The 20,724-nt window shown below is 41.4% G+C and overlaps 1 protein-coding gene across 1 annotated transcript; it reads right to left on the minus strand.

Moving 5' to 3' along the window:
• Positions 1 to 1,049: 1,049 nt before the first annotated feature.
• On the minus strand, positions 1,050 to 20,121 carry adra1aa (adrenoceptor alpha 1Aa). The gene is made up of 3 exons (XM_036133890.1): positions 19,862 to 20,121; positions 14,230 to 15,687; positions 1,050 to 3,595 (listed from the first exon to the last, which is right to left on the minus strand). The coding sequence occupies exons 2-3, from the start codon at positions 15,125 to 15,127 to the stop codon at positions 3,054 to 3,056; spliced, it is 1,440 nt and encodes a 479-aa protein (XP_035989783.1). The 5' UTR covers positions 15,128 to 15,687; positions 19,862 to 20,121; the 3' UTR covers positions 1,050 to 3,053.
• Positions 20,122 to 20,724: the final 603 nt, after the last annotated feature.

The following is a 20,724-nucleotide window of genomic DNA, read 5'->3' on the forward strand; positions in this document are numbered from 1 at the left end:
AACACCTGTTCCTGTTGTGAACATAAATGACTCTTAATGAATGTTTAGGACTGTTGTCATTAATTGTCATTCAGTAAATTATGACACTATTAAAGCAAAGTTGACATTGTTTAACATGTCTTTGTTATGACAAGCCCTTAATTTAACCAAATCCCAAATTATGACCTTAATTTAACCTAATCCCAAATCAAGCCATAAATTTAACCTAATCCCAAATCAAGCCATAAATTTAACCTAATCCCAAATCAAGCCCTAAATTTAACCTTGTCTCTGTTAATGTCAAGTTGTCATAACAAAGACATTTTAAACAATTTCAACTTTGCTTTAATAGTGTCATAATTTACCGAATGACAATTAATGACAACAGTCCTAAACATTCATAAAGAGTCATTTATGTTCATAACAGGTGTTATGTCATGTTTATGACAGTGTAATGTCACTCTTATGTACACCCCTTCAAATAAAGTGTAACCGAAATATCTCAGGAACTAGCAAATGCCATCATAACGCTCTGCTCAGATGAAAATGATTGTTTCAGAGAAGGCCCCACTTTATTTGACGACTTTAGAGACGATGTACAGTCTGGATGAGTTCTGCATAGTCAAGTCAAGCCAGAAATAATACAAATAAATGTGACCTAATGCAGGGAAACTCAGATGTCAGTGAGAAAATCATTGGTTTGTGATTACTTTTATTTTATTACTTTTATTACTACCCATGGGAACTCCTTTTAAGGCAGTTTTATTCCCACTTTTTCTTACTACGTAATTCTATGTATTATTTCGTCATTGTTTTAATGTCTTTACTAATATCTACAATGCAGGAAGTAATAAAAATAAAGACCTCTGTCACCATTTAACAGAGGTGTGTGTCCAAACTTTTGACCGGTGGTGTACATGGGATAGGCTCACCCAGGGCACTGTTAATGCAACAAACACCACTGGTTGACGGTTATTAAACGGGACAGCAGTAGAAAAAGGGAGCGCGGCCTGAGAGAAGAATGTCTGAGACTGTGTGAGACTTTATCCTGACATCTCTAAATCTGGCAGTTTTTTTTTTTTTAAGAGGCTTGAGGTTGGTCAGGATGGAGGCCAGCAACCACAAGGTCAGTTAAAATTCCTGAGCAGTATATTAAGAGATCCATCTGGCACTGTTCACGAGGTTCATGACACTGTGGGAACGTGGTGGAAAAACTAAAGAGACAAATCGTGCAGTAAATCAACCCACAAAACGAAACAAAGCAGAAAAAACAACAAGCAACAGAAGCTCAGAAACGTCCTCAGAAGTCCCCCCCTTTGGGAACATGTCATAGGAATTTATTGGAAGTGACGCGGAAGCATGTGAGGTTCCTCGGCTTGTGCTTCGGACACGAACATTTTCACAAGATGAACAGCTTCAGGAAAACTTTGGAAACATCAGGAGCACCAGAATTTTTTTTTTAAATATGTCCTTTGAGATCATGCAGTAGATTAAGCTTTCGTATTTACAGGTTTATACATTTAAACCTCTGTCCTATAATGTAAAATACATCAGATAGAAAACGTCCAGACACCGCTGCGAAAATGTTAGATTTTTGTAATGCTAAACCATTTAGATCATGATTAATAATTTCTGAAATCATCAACCTTTTGTACAACTACATTTTTATAGAGATTATGGGGTGGGGCTGCAGAAGTCCCTTACAACTGATTGTAAGGGTGCCTCTTGTACACAGCCCTCTTCAGATCAGTCCACAGATTCTCTTTTTGGTTTAGGTCAATGCATTGGTAATTTCAAAACTACTATTTTCTTCTCGTGAAGCCATTCCTTTGTTTGGATGCATTTGTTGGGTCATTTCTGTGGTGGACGATGAAGTTCTTATTTGTCTTCAGCGTTCTAATAGAAGCTGGACGAGTTTAACTAGTAGTGATGCAGCTGGCTCAGTGTTTCCCTGCTGGATATTGAGTTCTTTTAATTAAATTATATTTTTTTGTTTTTGCAGAGACTGTGGTCACAAAACATAGTTTAATAAGGGGGGGTGGGAGGGGTTGCTTTAATGCGATTTTGCTCAATTTAGCATGGCTATGGTGTTTCATCTTTGTAAGAAATGTCTCCCGTTCTCCCAAGTTACAACATATCTTGGCAGGATTATGTTGTAACTTGGCAACATAATCTTGCCTGCTGGTACTTACAGTAAAATTCCTGCAGCTCCTTTATGGTTGCTGTCTCCATAACCAATCTTCTCGTAATTGTTTCATTGATCTTGCATGGATGTCCTGCTCTCATTAATGCCACTCATGCCCTACAGTTTCTTTACTTGATGACAGCTGTCTTCCCTGTGTTTCATGGTATGTTTAATCAATTGGAAATTTATTGATAGTCTTCTCCTGACTGATGCCTTTCAGCAATTAGTTCCCGCTGATGCTTTGGAAACTCTTGACAGACCGTGACTTTTTGCTGTATGAAGCAACTAAAAACAATGTGAGGAAACATTTTCTAGAACCAGTCAGCTGTGTTGGGTTTGGCACTTTAAATGATGACAGGCGTGTACCGATGCCTATTTAACACGAGTTTGAATGTAGGTCTTAATACAGAAAATGAACACGTGGATAGCAATAAGCGGGTGTGCACACGTATTACACTTTGTTATTATTTTATTTTTTATTTTTCCACTGTAAAAGATTAATTCATTTATTTATTTATAATCTCAATTGTATAGGTTATCGGTTGTATTGAAGGGGAAAACCTTCTGAAATGACTCATCTTGGTCTCATTTTTAGATCAGAAACCCTGACATTTTAACAGGGGTGTGTAGACTTTTCATACCCAATGTGCATGTAAACATTTGGGAATGCTTTAATAAACTCCTCCACCTCACCAACTTTGGATCCCTTACGTTCGACAGATTTAACAGAAAACTACCTTCATCTTTTTGCCTCTGTCAGTCTGGTGAGGGATAATATTAAAGTTGAGGTAAATTTGGGTTTCAAAGCAGCAGCAGTATTCAAATAAAACGCAGGCTGGTCTTCGCCTTTAAACAAGAGTCACGAACAGTGCATGAATGCTAACAGAGGCTATACAGGCTCTCCTTTTTCCGACAGGGATAGCTGGTGGATTTTAATAGTAGGAAGGTCTCCAACAACAGGGGGCTCTGGCGGGGGAGTCCCAGGACTGAGGATGCAGCAGCATGTTTGGCGGAGGCTTTTGTTGCACAGTTTTGCCACCTTGGCTCTGCTCGTATCGGCCCGGCCTTCCCCGCCGCCGATGGGGCCCATGGAAAAGACTTTCCATTCCCTGCTGTCCCTGGAGGAAGGTGTCCTGGAAAGGGCCACGGACGAGGAGGGGCTGAGTCTGCAGGGAGCCCCCCTGCCGTCAGGGCTCAGAGCGAGGCCCAGGCTTTGACCTTGAGTTTGACTCTGAGTTGCACTCAGATGGTGGTGGTGCAGCCTGGGAGTGCTCCTCAAACAGTGAACTCCAAGTAAACTCTGAAAGGCCTTTTTGAACTCCTGGTTGGAGCACGGGTAGATGATGGGGTTGATGCAGCTGTTGAAGTAGCCGAGCCAGAAGGTGATCTTGAAGACCGTGTCCGAAGGCCTGTAGGCAGGGAATATGGAACCTGCAGCGACAGGCGACACACATTTTAGAAGGAAGAAACAACAATGAAGCACAGACAGATGAGCCGCAGACGGTCCACCTGCAAACAATCTACCGGCACGAACTGACAGCAACAGTCTTCAGAGTAAAAGTTGTCACTTTCAGAAGAGGACTGATTATACTGATTATTACTATCATTCCTGATTATAACTATAGCTCTTATTATTACTGAGACTATTTTAAAATGTTGTCTGACCTGGGTTATACCGGCCTTTTATGGCATCTCACGACAGAAACTCACATGCGCTTCCTGTCTGCTGGTGGCATGTTCTGTCGGGCATATCCCCGTTTTTATAACTTTCTCAGCGAGACGGAAAGGCACCTGGATAGTGCCCGAGAGCCTGTTCATTTAAAAAAATAACACAGCAGAAAAAACAGGGAGAGAGGTTGGAGTGGTGGCCTAGTAGCTTTAGAGAGCAGGCCGCATGCATCCAGGAGAGGCTGGAAGGTTCTAGGTTTAAATCCCACAGACTGACACTCTGGGTCCCTGAGCAAGACCTTTAGTCCCAGAATGTTCCTCGGGCGTTGAACAGAGCTCACTGCTCCCTGTGGGATGGGTTAAATGCAGAGGACACATTTTATTGGAATGACAATAAAGATTATCATGATTCTTAAATGGATTACATGGGTTATTCCCATCATCAGTCATGAATTTCTCATCAATAGAAATATTTGAAATACATTTCGTATTCACCTAACAGGTGAATACTGGACTCCTCTGTTGTATGAAGTGAAGTCCTGTATTTTGTATTTTGGGTATTTTCTCCACAGATTCTTTCTGCTACCAATTGTTAAATGCAGCGACGTCCACTGCTTGAAAGAACTGCAATTCACACCGCAAAAAGAGTACTAAAAATAAGTAAAATTTTCTTGAAATGAATGTATTTGCCCTTGATTTGAGCAGGTAAATAAGATTCTTTGCCAATGGAATAAGCATTTTTACCCCTAAAATAAGATAATTAGATATACTGCACTTGAAATAAGATGATGGAGATGAATTGTTCCTATTTTAAGTTCAAATTTTTTTTCCATTGGCAAATAGTATTATTTACCAGCTCAAATCAAGGGCAAATATATTCATTTCAAGAAAATTGTACTTATTTTTAGTTCTATTTTTGCAGTGCATGCCCCTCCACCGAAAGTATACATTAAAAGGAAGGACCTTCCTGTCCCAATTCTCTCCATAAATCTGTTCACCATGGTATACCCAAGGCTTTCGGGAAATGTTGCCAATCTTTTGGAATCCATAGAGTTAAAGCAAGGCTAACAACATTGATTGTATTAATTGCTCTAATCTCTTATGCAAAAGACAGCTTCAAATATCAGCCATGTAAATATGTTTCTAATGTTAAAGATATTTTTGAGATCAATGTTAACTGCGGAGCTGTGTAACAGCGACTGCTCTCTCTGTTTCTCTCATACACACGGTGGGACATCACCTCTGCTCCTTTTTTTTTTTTTTTTATAAATAATTAATAATAACAGAAAGGCTGCTCAATCTAATTTGTTCTCAAAACAAATGAAAAAAGTTAGAAATCCATATTCTGTCTTGCAAAGTAGAAAAATTAATAGTTCCTTTTTTTAGGTCTTTTATTTGTAGGTATGCTCCATCAGAAACATCTCTGTCCTGCAGCATTTTATTGTATTTGCATGTTTTCAATGATACAGAGACAGAGAGAGAGAGAGAGAGAGAGAGAGAGAGAGAGAGAGAGAGAGAGAGAGAGAGAGAGAGAGAGAGAGAGAGAGTTGCAATTTTGATCTAAACTGTATTTTTATATAATAATATTAACGTTTTTAGTAAATACAGATTCATTTTCTTTTCAAAAAGAGGGTTTTTAAATACATTTTGTGAAAAATCAGAACTGGCTCAGTATCAGCAGGCCAGAGCTTTACATAATTGGTGATCTGGGATGGGCCACTCATCTCTTCTAAAAATCTGTATCTCAAAAACAAAAACAAAAAAAAAACACATATATAGCCAAACTAGTGGTCTTGTAATTAAAAAAGTGGCAAATTCAACAAAACATTCACAGTAGAGAGCTGACACTGATTAGGATCAGAATGTCTGACGGCATACCAGCTAATTAGACAGACATAAAGCTATTTCATTAATCCCAGGTGAATGATATTGCCCAGGATTCCAAATGAAAACTCAACAAAATCCCCTCAACCACCTGTATTTATGGTTTCAGAGCAAAGTGTACTCATTATCCAACAGGTATTTGAGGTGGTAAGCTAAACAATAATATCCAAAGCTAGGCTGCGATTCCACCTGAAGTAATTTTAGACCAGCTGTTTCTATTTCTAGTGTCTCTCCAAAGAGAATTTGGAGAGACAACAAAGAATTTCCATAAAGGAACATGTGAGCCGCAGCTGCGGAGATAGTCGTTTCCTTTTTGATATTATAGTTAATTACCTGTTATTTTACTTCATAAAACTTCCACTAAATATACCCCTCCGTCTCACCGTCAGATGTGGCGCTTTAATAGAATTTCAGTAATAGACTGTGCTCCCCTTGATTAGAGGAAGCGCGCTCTAATGTGAGTGGGAACCTTAATGAAGAAGCATATGTAATGGCTTAACGGGGGTATTATATGCAGGTCTGCTTCTCTTTGTATATGTAAGGTGACTTGCCACATATTCAGCGGGTGACAATGAAGCATTAAAATAATTTAAAGCCTTGTCTGCTTGTACTATATCTCTCAGCCTGACGTCTGTTTTCTCGGGGAGAATGGTCGAAGCTTTCTCGTGAAATGCTTTATTGCAAGCTGTTGCTGGTGGTAAAATGCGAGTCCTGTAAATATAAGGTGGTGATGTAATCATGAATGAATATAAGAAAAGAGGATCGTCTGAGAGCAAATGATTCTCTATCTCTAGCTCCAGCTTTAGCAGAGAACAATTCGATCATTGTTGGCATCCCTGATATTTTTTTTTTTTTTTTGTCTGGGAAAAATAGAGTGCTGTTATACATCTGTTAGATAAATATATTGTTGGCCAAAATCAATGGGGGATTTGAGGCTCTGTAATTTAGTATTTTTGAAACCTTCAGTCAAACAACATGTTTTGACAGAGGCTGTTGTGTAACGCTGTTTTGCAACGTTGTTTTTTTTTTTTTTTTTGTATCTATTGAGATTTTAATCACGCAGCCCCCAAAGTAGGAACCTATCAAAAAAGATAAAATAATTAAAGGAACCTGGTATTGTTGCACACAGAAAACAAGGGCAAAGCAAATTGCAATACAATGAGAGCAACCTTCGTTTTCACATAAATAAAGATGTAGTGCTTTATTATTACCTTTTAAGCAGCACACGCTGTATTTTTTGGCTACTGTCAGGCTCACAGACATTACATTTCAACATATGTCAACCATACTGTTGTTCCAATTTACCCAAAAAAACACAAAACACACAAAAAAAAAACTTTCCAGTTAGCTGTGTGCAAGATTAAGCTGATTTTTTCTAAGAATCTAAAGACTTAAATCCGCACTGACAAAACCGATGTAAATTTGTGGATTTTTACCTAATTTGCAGCTTACTGACTGTTTTCTGACTGTAACTTGCTTGTTGTAGAGCATTCTCTGGATTTCATCTGGTAATTTAATTTTTCAGTCTCTTGTTAAAGGGGAGAATTATTGCACCAATTCTCAGCTTGATTAATTCTGACCGGTTGAAAAATGAGAAATCTGATTCTTTTTGTTGGTCAGTGAATGCACCATAAAAACATACAGTGCTGACAACACTCCTGGGTCGAGAAGTTGTTAATGTGAGATGACAGAAGTTTAGTTACTTTTAGGATCAGTGAGGTATATAAAATCGAGCGAGGGGAAGTGCAGAGCTGTAAGAGGCTTTTTAAAAGGAAACTATTTTCTTTGACACACAAAAGACATGTCTGCTGTTCATTCAGGCTGCGATAGAGCGAGAGAGAGAGGGAGTCTTTCAGCTGACAACAGGAAGGCTTGTTCTGTTTTATCCTTTTGAGTTTTTAATAATCTGCTGCGTTTGGAAAAGTTGTCTGTCTTTTAAATATCTTAGAGTGAAGGTAAAGATCCATATTCTGCAGAATACAGATACTTTAGTTTTAGCAATACAAGCTTTTCTACCACATCAACCCCTACTGAATGATGTTAAGACAGTTTAAAATGTGAACTGTGCAATAATTTTGCCTTCACTTTAAAATATCAGCAAAACCTATTTTAGGGTAGCAGCTCTCTCATTCACACATTGTGATGTCACCTCTTCTCCTAATATAATGAAATAATAGCCGCTCACCACAGCAAGGCTAAGTGTTGCTTTTGTTATGTGCTGCGATAGCGTTTGAGGCGAAATCAGCAGTTCAAGGATTCACAACAGCCAGAAATTGACCTCAAAATTCAGACCAGTGTCCATAATTAAAAGCATTTTAATTCTCCACTGTGGATGTGATGAACCATATCTGAACAAAACAAACACGTCAAATGGTAGGACCCAAAGTATTCATACCCCCGGCAGATTTAGATTTTATTCAAGGAATCTTTTAAATGCATTTATTCTGACTGGAAATGAACTAATGTTTTGGAGCCTTCTGACTTTAATCTAATAGAGAATCGGTGGAGGGAGCTAAAGATTAGGGTGATGGCAGGGAGGCGCTCCAACCTGGAAGGCTTGGAGCTCATCACCAACAACGAATATGAATAATTTATGGCAAAGCCTTTCTAATAAATTGCACATTGTAACAGATAATTTTTTTTCAAAGCTAATATTCCTTTTACATTATTCTTGCTTTGTCATTAGAGAGATGTCGTTCTAACTCTGAACGAGAACCATACTCTAAAACTACTGGGGGGTGCGCTTGATTTTCAAAACCTCCTAAATGTCCCTTCACAGTTCTGAAACAATAGCATCCAATGATCTTTTTTTATACAGTCTGATGAATGTGTACACTTCTTTAACTTTAAGCTCAGATGGCATTTTGTTCTTATTATCAGGCAGGATGTCCGAACCCTAACTCTGCTTCCTCCATCTCTAACTGATTTCCACAGGGAATTAAAATTGCTTTTCCAAAACCAATCACCCAAAACTCCCATAGTCACTGGATAATTTTTTTTTTTTTCAAGCTGACACAGATGTGTAGCCAGGCCATAGCATAACCATTTTTTTCCCCAGCAGTTTCAGAAAACAAACAGAAAAATGATGAAAATCAAATCAGTGTGTTCTCCATCTATTTTTCAGTTTGCGTGCTTTAACCTCTGGATCATTGGTTCAGATGTGTGTGTGTGTGTTTTAAAGAACAAAGCAATTGTTTCATCTGCCTGTGCCAGACAAATCAGTCAAGTCTTTGGACTGGACAGATCTAAAGGTCGGATTTAAAGGTCTGAACCCAGGCAATCAGTTTTATTGCATGTTGGAGAATTTCATCAAGATAGAAAGATGAGCAATAGAAGGGCTGGGATTTTAGCCGAGGGCTGCGATGATTGATGCTACTCTCAGCTGGGCAGTTAGTGCGAATATCTGTATCGAGGGTATCGAGATGATGACTTGAGGGGTTTATCTGATATTGAATCTGTCGTGAGTCGTGGGTCATAAAATCTAAATCCGTCAGCAAAGGAGCAATGTGTGAATTAGCCACACTTATACAGTATGTTGCAAAAGTAATTGAGAAGTTCAAAGGCAAGAATACATGGTTTCTTATTTTTCTTACAAAGATGAATCTAATAATTGCAGTGTGTATTGTTATTCACCCCCTGTGTCAATACTTTGAATAATCGACTTTTGCTGCAATTGCGACTCTCTTGATTTATCTGTCTTCGAGCTTGTTTGTTTGTTTTTTTTACAGCTTTTTTACATTTAGAAACCAAATTTACCTTTTTCTCTTTGCAAGAGGACTTAAGTTCAGTATGGATGGATGGCGGCTGTAAACATAAATTACCAGCATTTTTAACATCAGATTCTAACCTTTTGTTTAGAGTCTGAATTTGGACCTTGGCATTCTAACACATGGGTATGATTTGATCTTAACCACTGCATTGTAACTCTGGCTGTGTGTTCATGAGGTTGGAGAATCCGGTCCTGCAACGCTGATCTGGAGCCTGGATAAGGAAAGGATGGATGTGAGAACGTCAAGCCTTTTCAACCCCTTTCTTCCTTTCTTAGATCAGATAAGATTAGAAAAGATAGAAATCTGAAATAAGCACAGATCTTTTCTTAAAAGGTCCTGTTAAAATCCAGCGAGGCATAAGTAACCCTTTGACTTTAGCAGTTTGAATGATGAGACGACTGAATGCCTCTTCATCATTTTATCAGTAAAACCAGGTCGTTCTTCACTGCTTGTCTTTAAATTTGCGTTAGTTTGGTTTATTTATGTCTAATCACTAAGTATATGTAAATACATATTAGTTTGATTAATAATAAACTCACTCTTTGATTATACTTGTGGCTCACAAGATTTTATCTTTGTCTACAGATGACTTATTTTTTATCTCTGGAAATAAATCATGTCGCCAGAAACGAAGAAAAAAAAAACTCCTGTCTGTTAATTGATTGCTTTCTGAGAAGGTCAAGAATTAACGTCAGACTTGCAAATGCATTGTTTAGTTGATTATTAAAAATAGGATGCGGACTGATTAATTAATTGTACAGCATTATAAGTGTTTTGGTGCAAACATACGCTTCATCTTCACACGCTTGTGGCGCTTGTGGCAAACAGAACTTGTCACGGCTTTCTTTCAACAGGGCTCTCTTCTTGCCACTCCTTCACAGAGAGCAGATTTATAGGGTGGGTGGCTAATTGTGGACCATCAACAGATTCTCCCACATGAGCTGTGGATCGCTGCAGCTCATCCAGAGTAGAGGTTGAAATTTTTTCGGGAATCCCACGGGATGGTAGTCAACATTAGTAAATATCACGTGATTAGGACGGTACAGGATTAAATATTAACGGGAGCAGACGGGAACGGGAGTAAACCAATAGCAGGTACAATAAACTAGGATCGATGCCAAAAAATTTAATATAATAGAAAATCATAAATGTAGGTTCACCGCTGCCCTTTTTTTAGTTTTTTTCCCCAAGAAACCTAAACTATAATGCAAGTCAAAAGAACTACACGACCCAGAAGCCAACAGTGCTTCTGGTTTATTTTTTCCGCCAGCGCTCAAAAACAGAATGGGGGGGATCAACTATGGATAATAATAATCATAATCAACTGCTAGTGGCGAACTCAACCTGGAAAAGTTGGATTTGCAACTCAAAGTCTGAAGTAAGGACTTATCTATTAAACTCACAGAGCGACTGTAAAGTTGCAAATATTAACAAACTTGAGGAGAGTTGAATGTCACGGTGTTAACACTCAGTACCCTGCTTGTAAAACGTGTTTCCTGGACTCATTATCCAATGTGCAACAGTGTAATAATACAGCCAATAACTTAAAACTACTTTATTATTTTATTTAGTATTATTTGAACAGTTGTGGGTTTTTTTCTGCTTTAACCCACTAACTGAACAACGTGTTAACACTTCTCTTTCACTTTTTAACAAAAGTAAAATATGTCTACTAAAATTAACATAATCTCACTCTCAATTTTTGATAAAAGTTTAAAGGTCTGTCTAAGAATGTGTTTAATGTTCGATGAATGTATTGGTTCTGATAGTAAACCCTAATTAGTTCATGGATATTTTATTGCAAATGGAAAAATACTAATATGCTTGAATGATATTTAACTTTTTCTTTTACTAAACTGAGTTTATGAACCATTGAGGTTCATTATCTAAATTGTGACAGTAATGCCTTTATGCACTTTTTTCTTAATTGAGTATAGATCTCTTGCACGGTGCGTTATTCTTTAGTTTCAGCAATTTGAAACATAAAAGTAACTTCATTATTCATGTGAAACTATTACTTAATGAATTAGTAAAAGGCAACATTGTACATTTTGTTTATTCAACTAAGATAGGCATGGTCTGTTTCCTTGTTTGTTACTTTTATTACTTATTTATTATCATTCCTTTTACATTAACTGGCCTTTACTACTGCTAAAACAGGAACTTAACTGACCCTTCATAAACATTCAGGTTTAATGTATTACCAGAAAACTTAATGAAGACAACAAAAATGGGAGTGGCACAGGAGCGGGAGTCATTCTGAGTGGGAGCGGGATGGGAGTGGGAGTAAGTTTACCAGGAGTGGGACGGGACAGGACTTTTTTTTCTACTCTGGCCCGGGAGTGGGACGGGACACAATTTTTTTTTAGTGGGAGTGGGATGGGACAGGAGTGAAAATCCATCCCCCGTGTCACCCTCTAATCCAGAGCTGCCAGGGGCCCTCAGGCTGCTTTTCTGATTATTGATCTCCTCGTTTGTTGTTTTTCAATACTCTTTCTATTTTTGGACGACGGTTTGAACGGTGCTCCTTTAAATGCTCGAAGCTTGGAACATTGTAGTACAGCCAAATCCTGCTTTGAATTATTTCTTCCAACTTCATCTCTGACCCACCTGCTGCACTCCTGGGACTTCCTGATGCGGCTCATTCACTATTGTTCTCTGAGAATCCTCTGAGGCCTTTACCGTACAGCTATACACAACTGGACTCTACTAATTGGGTGACCTCTGAAGGCCTTGAGCCACAGTAGAATTTATATAGGTGTATAAAGGATAGAATACAAATGCCAAATGTAGCTTTGAGATTTTTATTTGTAAAAAACGCATATGTTTTCATTACAGAATTATGTGCTCCTTTGTCTTGGCCTGTCAGCTTAATTCCCCCTGAAATGCATTAAAGTTCGTGGTTACATTGGTGATTGATTGCACACAGAGTAAGAAATGTAAAATAAGATTCCTTAGGGGCTAGATAACGAAGTTAGAAAAACCAGAAAGATGTTTAGAGGACTGCGCAAAACGCACAGAGCAAAAAGCATGCTACTGAATTATTTCATTGTCGGTGTCTAATTTCATGCGAGGGCAGTGAATAAAGCTCTTATTTTAATTAGCAGTGGTTTACACCATTAAACAACACAGCAGAGGAACTTCTGAAATGTCAAGGGGGGAGAGAGAGAGAGACGACCCTCAAATAAACATGAGGCTTAACAACTCGTCTTTTTTAGGATCTCAACCGTGATCCGAGTCCCAAACCTTTTTTTTTGTTTTTCTCCCCCCCCCCCCCCCCCCCCCTCTCTCTCATGACACATGAATGTCAGTCAATCACGGGCTGTCCAGCCCCGTGTCAGAACAATGCCGCTGCTTGGTGACTCACAGCTAAATCTATCATCGTCGACGGACATATGTGGCATGTGGTCTGAGAAGTGACACCGGTGTCAGAGCGGAGCATTTTTTCAGCGGGGGCTTTCATGCTCGTCTACCAGTCCAGAACGTACGCAACCAAATGGTCGGCTATATTTACAAGCATGAGACCATGGAACAAATAGAAAAAAAAAAAAACGTTACAGGATTCGTCAAGGTTCATACCAGCTTGCTTAAAATTTCCGTCCCACCTTATCGACGTCTGGACACGCCGCATTGCTCGCGTGAGGATAAAAAAACCAAGAGATTTTGTTTCCATGCATGCTAGCCTTGTCATATAAGCCTTATCTGTCAATGTAGGAGTGGCACGCAATAAGGTGAGTCACGAAGACACGGGCACAGCAGAAGCCGGAGGAGAGAGCTGGTTTGACATCTCAGACAAGAGTCTGTGTTTTCAACGTATGTTGGCCCGAAATTCCCAGAGCTTGTATACAGATGGTAAGGACAGGAGGACGTCAGCGATATGAAAGATTTATATGGGCTATTTATAGGTCGTCTACCCTTACATTTACAAGTGCGCTGTGCTCTGGAAGCTACACGACTTGTCTGACTTCTTGTAACTCCGGTCCGAAGCCACAGAGGAGTGATTCAATTAAAACGGCCTGACCATTAAATCGGGAAGCACTTAAAATCCTGGCAGCGGGATAAATCAAATCAATGAGTGGGATTTGTCCAATTAATTAGTTCAGACTGTAAATGGTTCTCTAAACATGCACTCAGGCATGACTGTAGATGTGATTAAACAAGAGTGGCGATGAATAAAAGTTCATATTTTGAGACGTGAAGAATGTGAGCAACCGTGTCAAATGTTTGGTCCCGCCACCCTAAGCCTGGCTCAAGCTAGAGCCGTCAGTGCTTCCACCCAACTCAGAAAAGGGTGAGCTAATCATAAGTTGTAGAGTAGTAGAGAATCAGGGCTTCTTTGGATATTAGATCCCAACTCAGAGATATTTCACTGAAACGCCGATCCTCAAGGACAACACCGGAAACAAAGGGACACTAACACAAGGAGGTAAAATAAATCCAACATTACATGCGGGAAATAAACACAGTACAAAGGTTAAGAGATTGTAAGAAGGGTAGCTGCTTAAATAAGCTGCAGATTTGGCATAGATCCCTTTTTTCAGTGTCAGACTGGAATAAATAAAAAGCAAAATAAACAAAACCAATCTATTTACCATTCAAACACTAAATATAAGACACAAATGCTAATCGGATTAAAACGACATTATCCTTTCAACTATCCAATCATACTAGTTGGGTGTCCTCTGCCAACTGGCAGAAATCTTTTGCCCACATTGCATCGGAGGTAAAGCTGAGGATACTCACCGATCGGTAATACCAGGAAGAACGGCAGCCAGCACAACACAAAGCAGCCGACCACAATGCCCAGCGTCTTCGCAGCTTTCTTCTCGCGTGAGAACTTGAGTAGCCGCAAGGCGAAATGCGTGCGGCTGCGCAGGGACTCCTCCTCCAGCGCCGTGGTGTTCCCCCGGTGGATCCTCAGAATCACCTGCTCCGAGTCCGACTTCTCCGTCTTGTGGCCCTCCCTCAGGCCCTGGCTCTCTCTGTGAGCTACAACGTAGACCCGGCAGTACATGACCAGTATGATGGCCAGAGGGAGGTAGAAGGAGCAGACGGCTGAGAAGATGGCGTATCCCGGCTCCTCTGTGATCTTGCAGACGGACTCGTCCTCCGGGGCCGGTTCCTTCCAGCCGAACAGCGGCCCGATGGATATGATGACGGAGAACATCCACAGCAGCATCACCGCCAGCAGGGCCCTGCGCTTCGTCATGATGGACGGGTAGCGCAGGGGATAACTGACTCCAATGTAGCGGTCCACGGAAATCACGCAGAGGCTCATGATGGAGGCCGTGCAGCAGAGCACGTCCACGGCCGCCCAGACGTTGCAAAAGGCCCGTCCAAACACCCAGCGGTCCAGGATCTCAAAGATGGCCGAGAACGGCAGCACGGTGGAGCTGAGCAGCAGGTCCGCCACCGCCAGGTTGACGATGAAATAATGCGTGACCGTCCGCAGGTGTCGATGGCAAACCACGGAGAGGATAACCAGGATGTTTCCAACCACTCCGAACAGGATGAACACACCCAGGACCATCCCTAGAACCACAGTCTTGACCACCCGGAGCTCTGGGATTAAGATCTGGCTGCAGTTGGTGCAGTTCTGAGTCAGAGAAGCCGGGGTCATGTTGTCCAGCGCGGGACCCATCAGCTCCCCCACGCTGCTGACGGCGGGCACAGCTCCGCGAAAGACGCACCTTCGCTGCAGTCCTCTTAAGAGAGACGGGGCATCACGGCATTGTCGTGAAAGCTATCAGTGTAATGATCACATTAAGGCAGTCTTGTCAAAACATAATTTGAATAATGAGGCCTCCGGCAAATGAGCCATTATGCCGGCAATACGCCAGGATGCTTCAAGAAAAACAGAGAGAGAGAGAGAGAATAAAATATGCAAATGAAACCTACTGTGCTGAAATCAGGTAATCCATCTTGAAAACATTTGCGAGGCTATTTCTGATATTATGCAGCTGGTGTAAAACTGCGAAGGAAAAGCGGCACGGAGGGGGCCCACAGACGGGCGCACCTTGCTTGCTCTCGTAAAACCCAAAAAATTGTGACTTTGGACCCAGGTTTCAAGTCTTTTGTATCAAAAGCTGGAACGAGAAGCGGCTTTTTTGGACAGAGTGGGAGGTGAGCAACACTCGGCAGACAGCCTCTTCCCATCCAGTGCATATTGAGCTTGAACGCACTCTGACAGCCTTCCGGCGCCTGTGACAGAAGAGAGACAGAAGAACGTGCCGTGAGCGAAACTGACACACAAACACATCACAAACGCCTAAACATCTACGTTTTTTTTATTTTTTTTTTTGCCCACTGTTTCGGGTCTGTAGTTTCCTTTTTTATTTCCCCGCGCAACGATTGCTCAGCCGTGTCGAGTCTGTGGGCGAGCGACGGCGTCTGAACTACGGTTGGTGTGAGGGCTGCGTGAGCGCAGGCTCTTCTTGCTTATCGAACAAACAAAGTATGAGGCACGGGAATTTGAAGAAACTGCACCGACGTTTTCAGAAAGTATAGCACGCTGTTCGGTAGATCGTGTCGGGTGGAGCCAGGCGTTAAAAACGAAGAAACGGCGAAGACCCTCACGGCAGCCCCGGAGTGTCAAAGCTAAGGTGGACGCATCGAAAAAGACATTGACGAAACAGACATTTCTGTGTGATGGAGAACTAGCATTGCACATTACCCTGAACGCACCATCCCCGGGGTAATCAGTGGTAGTGGCAGCAGTGTACTGTGAGAGTGGTTTGCAATAGTGGAGCTTAATACAGGGCAACACTGAAAGAAGACCTGTTACACTGCAAAAACAGAACTAACAATAAGTTAAAAGTTTCTTGAAACAAACGTATTTGTACTTTATTTGAGCAGGTAAATAAGATAATCTGCCAATGGAATAAGATTTTTCCACTTAAAGTAGGAAGAACTCATCTCCATCAACTTATTTTAAGTGCAGGATGTCTCATTATCTTATTTTAGGGGTAAAATTACTCTTACCATTGGCAGATAATCTTATTTACCTGCTCAAATCAAGGACAAGTGCACTCATTTCAAGAAAATTGTACTTATTTCTAGTTCTGTTTTTGCAGTGTAGAGGCTGTAAGACACTGAAGGTCAACCCTTCAGCCCTAAACATACAGCCAGGGCTACAACGGACTTGTTCAGATCGAAAGATACCCTTATTTTAGAACGGTCCAGTCAAAGTCCAGACCTTAATCTAAGTAAGAATCTCTCAAAAAAGGCTGATGCACAATTTCTCTACACACATTCTTATTAAGCTTAAGTTATATCACAAAGAGGAATGTGGTACACTGAGAGAATTTGCAATTGCAAGCAAAAGGTGAGTCCACAAAGTATCGATTTAGGGTGTGCTGAATGGAAACAGTTCTCACATTTTTATTTATTGCAGTTAAAAAAACAACAACATTGTTCCTGCACTTCCCAATTAGGCATCACTTTGTGTTGGTCTATTACGTGATAAAAACACACTGAGTTTTGTGGGGGTACGGTGATGAAATGTGGAAGAAGGAAAAAAAAAACCTGAAGAGGAACGGCTCCTTGTGCAAGGTACTGTATGATTAAACTTCAAAGCTCTCTCCATGATGCTGTCGCACATTTCTAGTGCAATGTGATGCACAAGAGCTGCTGATGAAAAGCGTTCTTCCCCGGTTCTTCACTTTTAATAAGGGTAAAATGTGAATTTCAGCCCCTCCTGGGTAAACCTGATGCTTCTCCGTACACAGATCCTCTATCGCAGCGGCTCGTGGCTTCTTTTTTTCATAAACAGAATTAGCTTCATTTGCCACATTTTTTTAACACAAGCAACAGATTTTCCTTCGGATCCACTTTGCTTCCTCGACGAAGGGAAGCGTTGTTCGGTTTAAAATCGAGTCACGTGGGATGACAGCATCTCAATGTCGCAGAAAAACTTTTTCATGTGGACGGAAGCTAAATTAATCCTGCCTGTCCAGATTAAATGTGCGCAGATTAGACAAGACATGTAAAACTACTGCGGTATTGTTAACAGTTGGGATTTTGATAAGCTGCTTTGTCGCAGACTAAAAGGTTCTGAGTTCATCCGTTCGTTCATTCGTTCATCCGCCCGTCAGCCTGTGTCCGTCTGGCTCTCTGTGTGCTCAGATATTCAACATGTCCCATTGATTTTGCTCGGGTCACTGACAGGCTAGCTCCTTTTTTTGGCACAGTGTGGAGAAATCTCCATTGGATGAACATATAAAAAAAAAAACGCCACCTATAAAGCTTCTCTCACCCACTCAAGTCAAAGAAGGAGCCTGGTAATAATGACCATCAGGGACCCATGAGACTTTCCCTTTCGAAAAATGAACACCTGTCTAGCTCAATGAGACTAACACCTTTTTTTTTTCTTTTCTTCACGTGAAAAATTGTCTGGACGTACACATACATGATCATGCCGCTCATTTTATCCTTTATTGCATTTCCTCTACAGCTTATATATTTATGCCTGATGTCTGCGCTCAAAACTGAGTTCAAATTCCTTGTTTGTGCACACAGTCTTTGCCAGTGAAGCTGATTCTGATATATTTTTGGCAATATTAAGGTCCCTTAGTTTAAAATAGCCACAATTCTTTCGATACGAGAAGAAGTTATTTTATTAGAACCTTACAGTCTTGCAGTAAGGAAACGTATTGGACTTAAAGTGTGGCATGCGTTCGTATTCAGGCCACTTGAGTTCACACCTTTGAGAAACCCTTTTTGTTGTAATGACAGCTGCCAACCTTTTTGGGGCATCCCCACAGCAGGGTGCTGCCACCTCCACTTATCACAGAGGGAATTGTGTCTTTAGGGGGATGTGCAGAGTCAGTTTTTCACTGCACATAAACCAGAAAGCTCAGATGTCATCTCATCTGACCAGAACATCCTCATCCTCGTGTTCGCTGTTCCCCTACATGGCCCCATACGGAACCACGCGCGCTTTCTTTCAACCGTATATTTTTTTTTTTCTTGCCACTCTTTCATCAGGTTAAATGTATGGAGTGTACGACTTAGCATACGGTTGTCATCCTGTCAGGAGATTCTTCCACCCGAGCTGTGGATCTCTGCAGCTCCTCTCGAGTTACTGCGGGCCCTTCTTTGGCTGAGCCTCTGGTTCTGTCAGCTGATGTGTGATGGCCTTCACAACACATGCTGGGCACGATTTACTCAGACCGCTGCTCTAGATTTAATTTAGGGGTATCCGAGTCCGGTGAAATTATTTAAAAGATAGATAAAGTTCAGCGTGAGATGTGAAAAGGTCCCATGTGAGCAAGGTGTCTACTCTTCAGCTGCTCTTTCACTAACAGGCTAAAAACTGAAGACAGACACGCAAAGGTAAAGCTCACTGCGAATAAGAATTTTGAAACTGTTTAGATTTTTTATATTTTTTTTCCATCTGAGGAGAATGGTTTGCGTTGATCATGCAGTAGAGTGACAGGTTTCCCTCTTCTTCTCCGTGTGTTTAATATTCAGCACACCTCCAGGGGGGTTGCTGAGTGAAAGGGCAAGCAAGCTGCAGGGTGGCCCCTACAAGAGAAAAGCTCCATGTTATAGAAGCTGCCACATGGCTTTCACTTCAGGGAATAACACACCCTGTTTTTATTTTATTTTTATTTTAAGTATGAATTTTTGGTTCTTCTCCAATGCAGGGTGATCTTCAGCCAGGTGTGAGCTCCGTGTTTGGCTGCTTTGCTGTCAGTCACACGACAAGGTGATGAGGCGGTGTGGCGGAACCGCTGCGCTGGCTGTAGTTCTCTCAGTTGGTCGGAGGTAAACAGGCGTTCTGGCTCAGATGTAATCTCGACCTCTTCACCGCTGCGCGCCGGAGAATCCCAGCTCTATATAGGAAGCAGCGTCGGTGCTGGACGGCACCTGACAGAAGGTTCATATCCAGCGCAGCAAGATGACAAACGGGCAGCCGGGGCTGTGGCCGCTGGAGAGCTCGCACGCCAATCTTTCCTCTACGCGCCCACGGAAAACTTCGCTGTTATTAATATAAGCGTGACATTTTAAGGTTTCTTTAATGTCCCAAGAGTCGGGTTTTAAATGGGATGAAGCGCAGTTACAGGGACAACAACTAGCGCGGATTGAAAAGACGAGGGTTGCGTTTGGATGAACCGTGCGCCACAACTTCAGGCGCTTTTCTTCCAGTGTTTGTATATATCATTGGATACTTTTTTATGATCTATCACTTGGATTATAATGTAAACTCTACCTCTAGATAATAGTAATTATACTGCAATACTAGTGCGGATAACACATTTAAGAAACCGATCAGGTAGACAAAATCAGTTAGACAAAAAACAAAACAAAAAAACAAGTTACGCACGAAAAAGATACTTCTCGGGTATTTGAAACGAACATCTCTGGGACTCACCTAACTTTAAGGCTGCTCCCGCATCCCCGACGGCTGCTGCGCTGAGCGGCGTTTGGACACGGCTCTGATTGCCGAGTAGAGCTGCTGGAAGGCGGCGGCGGCGGCGGCGGCGGGCGGAGAGCCAAGTGCGCTCATAACGGAGAGAGCTCACATCTGCCGGGGATAATCTGCCGAGCCTGCCCCAGGTGCTCCGAGTCTCTTCAGATGATGATGAGCACAAAATCACTCACTGCTCTCTTGAGTTATTTTCTCTCCATATCCCCCCCACCACCACCCCCATCCCACCCCAATGCTGCCCCACCCCTCCCCCCACCACCACCAACCAACCAACCATCCTCGCATCACCTCACCGCCGCTCAGCATCACCCAGCTGTGCGTCATCGCAACCAGTCACCGTCGACCCTGCACGACTTTTCCAGCAATCGTCACTCACCTTGACGACTGTCAAAACTGCGAGACTAAACACAAAAGAATAGTTCTCTGTTCTGAAATGTAAAGAAAGTGTCCGTGCTGCCGTCCTGGTAAGCTGTGAATGAACACGGAGCTATAATACCGGATTGGATACATACCGAATGGCTAAAGAAGTGATGCCTGCCTTTTGACTTTTTGTGACACTTTATATGAAATAATCTCCAAATACCTCACGGATAGCTTCAACGGGAAATAAGTTTTATAAAAAATTGTGTTCTTTAAACACGACGTAGCCAAGTCGTTACAGGCTTACTCCCAGCAAAAGATCTGCAAATCTTGCAGCGCTTTCGATGTTGTGTGTTTTAAATAAATCATTTTAAAAGTTTCTTTGTATTAAATAGTCTACGATATATGACTCAGAAACACTTAAAACCCAGATTAAACTTTAATAA

The sequence above is a fragment of the Fundulus heteroclitus genome, unplaced genomic scaffold (assembly GCF_011125445.2).
Source record: "Fundulus heteroclitus isolate FHET01 unplaced genomic scaffold, MU-UCD_Fhet_4.1 scaffold_695, whole genome shotgun sequence".
In the NCBI taxonomy this organism is placed as follows: domain Eukaryota; kingdom Metazoa; phylum Chordata; class Actinopteri; order Cyprinodontiformes; family Fundulidae; genus Fundulus; species Fundulus heteroclitus.

Coding starts and splice junctions, on each gene's coding strand:
- adra1aa (XM_036133890.1), bottom strand. CDS start 15,127: ATGGGTCCCGCGCTGGACAACATGACCCCGGCTTCTCTGACTCAGAAC. Junction 3,596..14,229: donor CTTCCTGGTATTACCGATCG/GTGAGTATCCTC, acceptor CTGTCGCTGCAG/GTTCCATATTCCCTGCCTAC.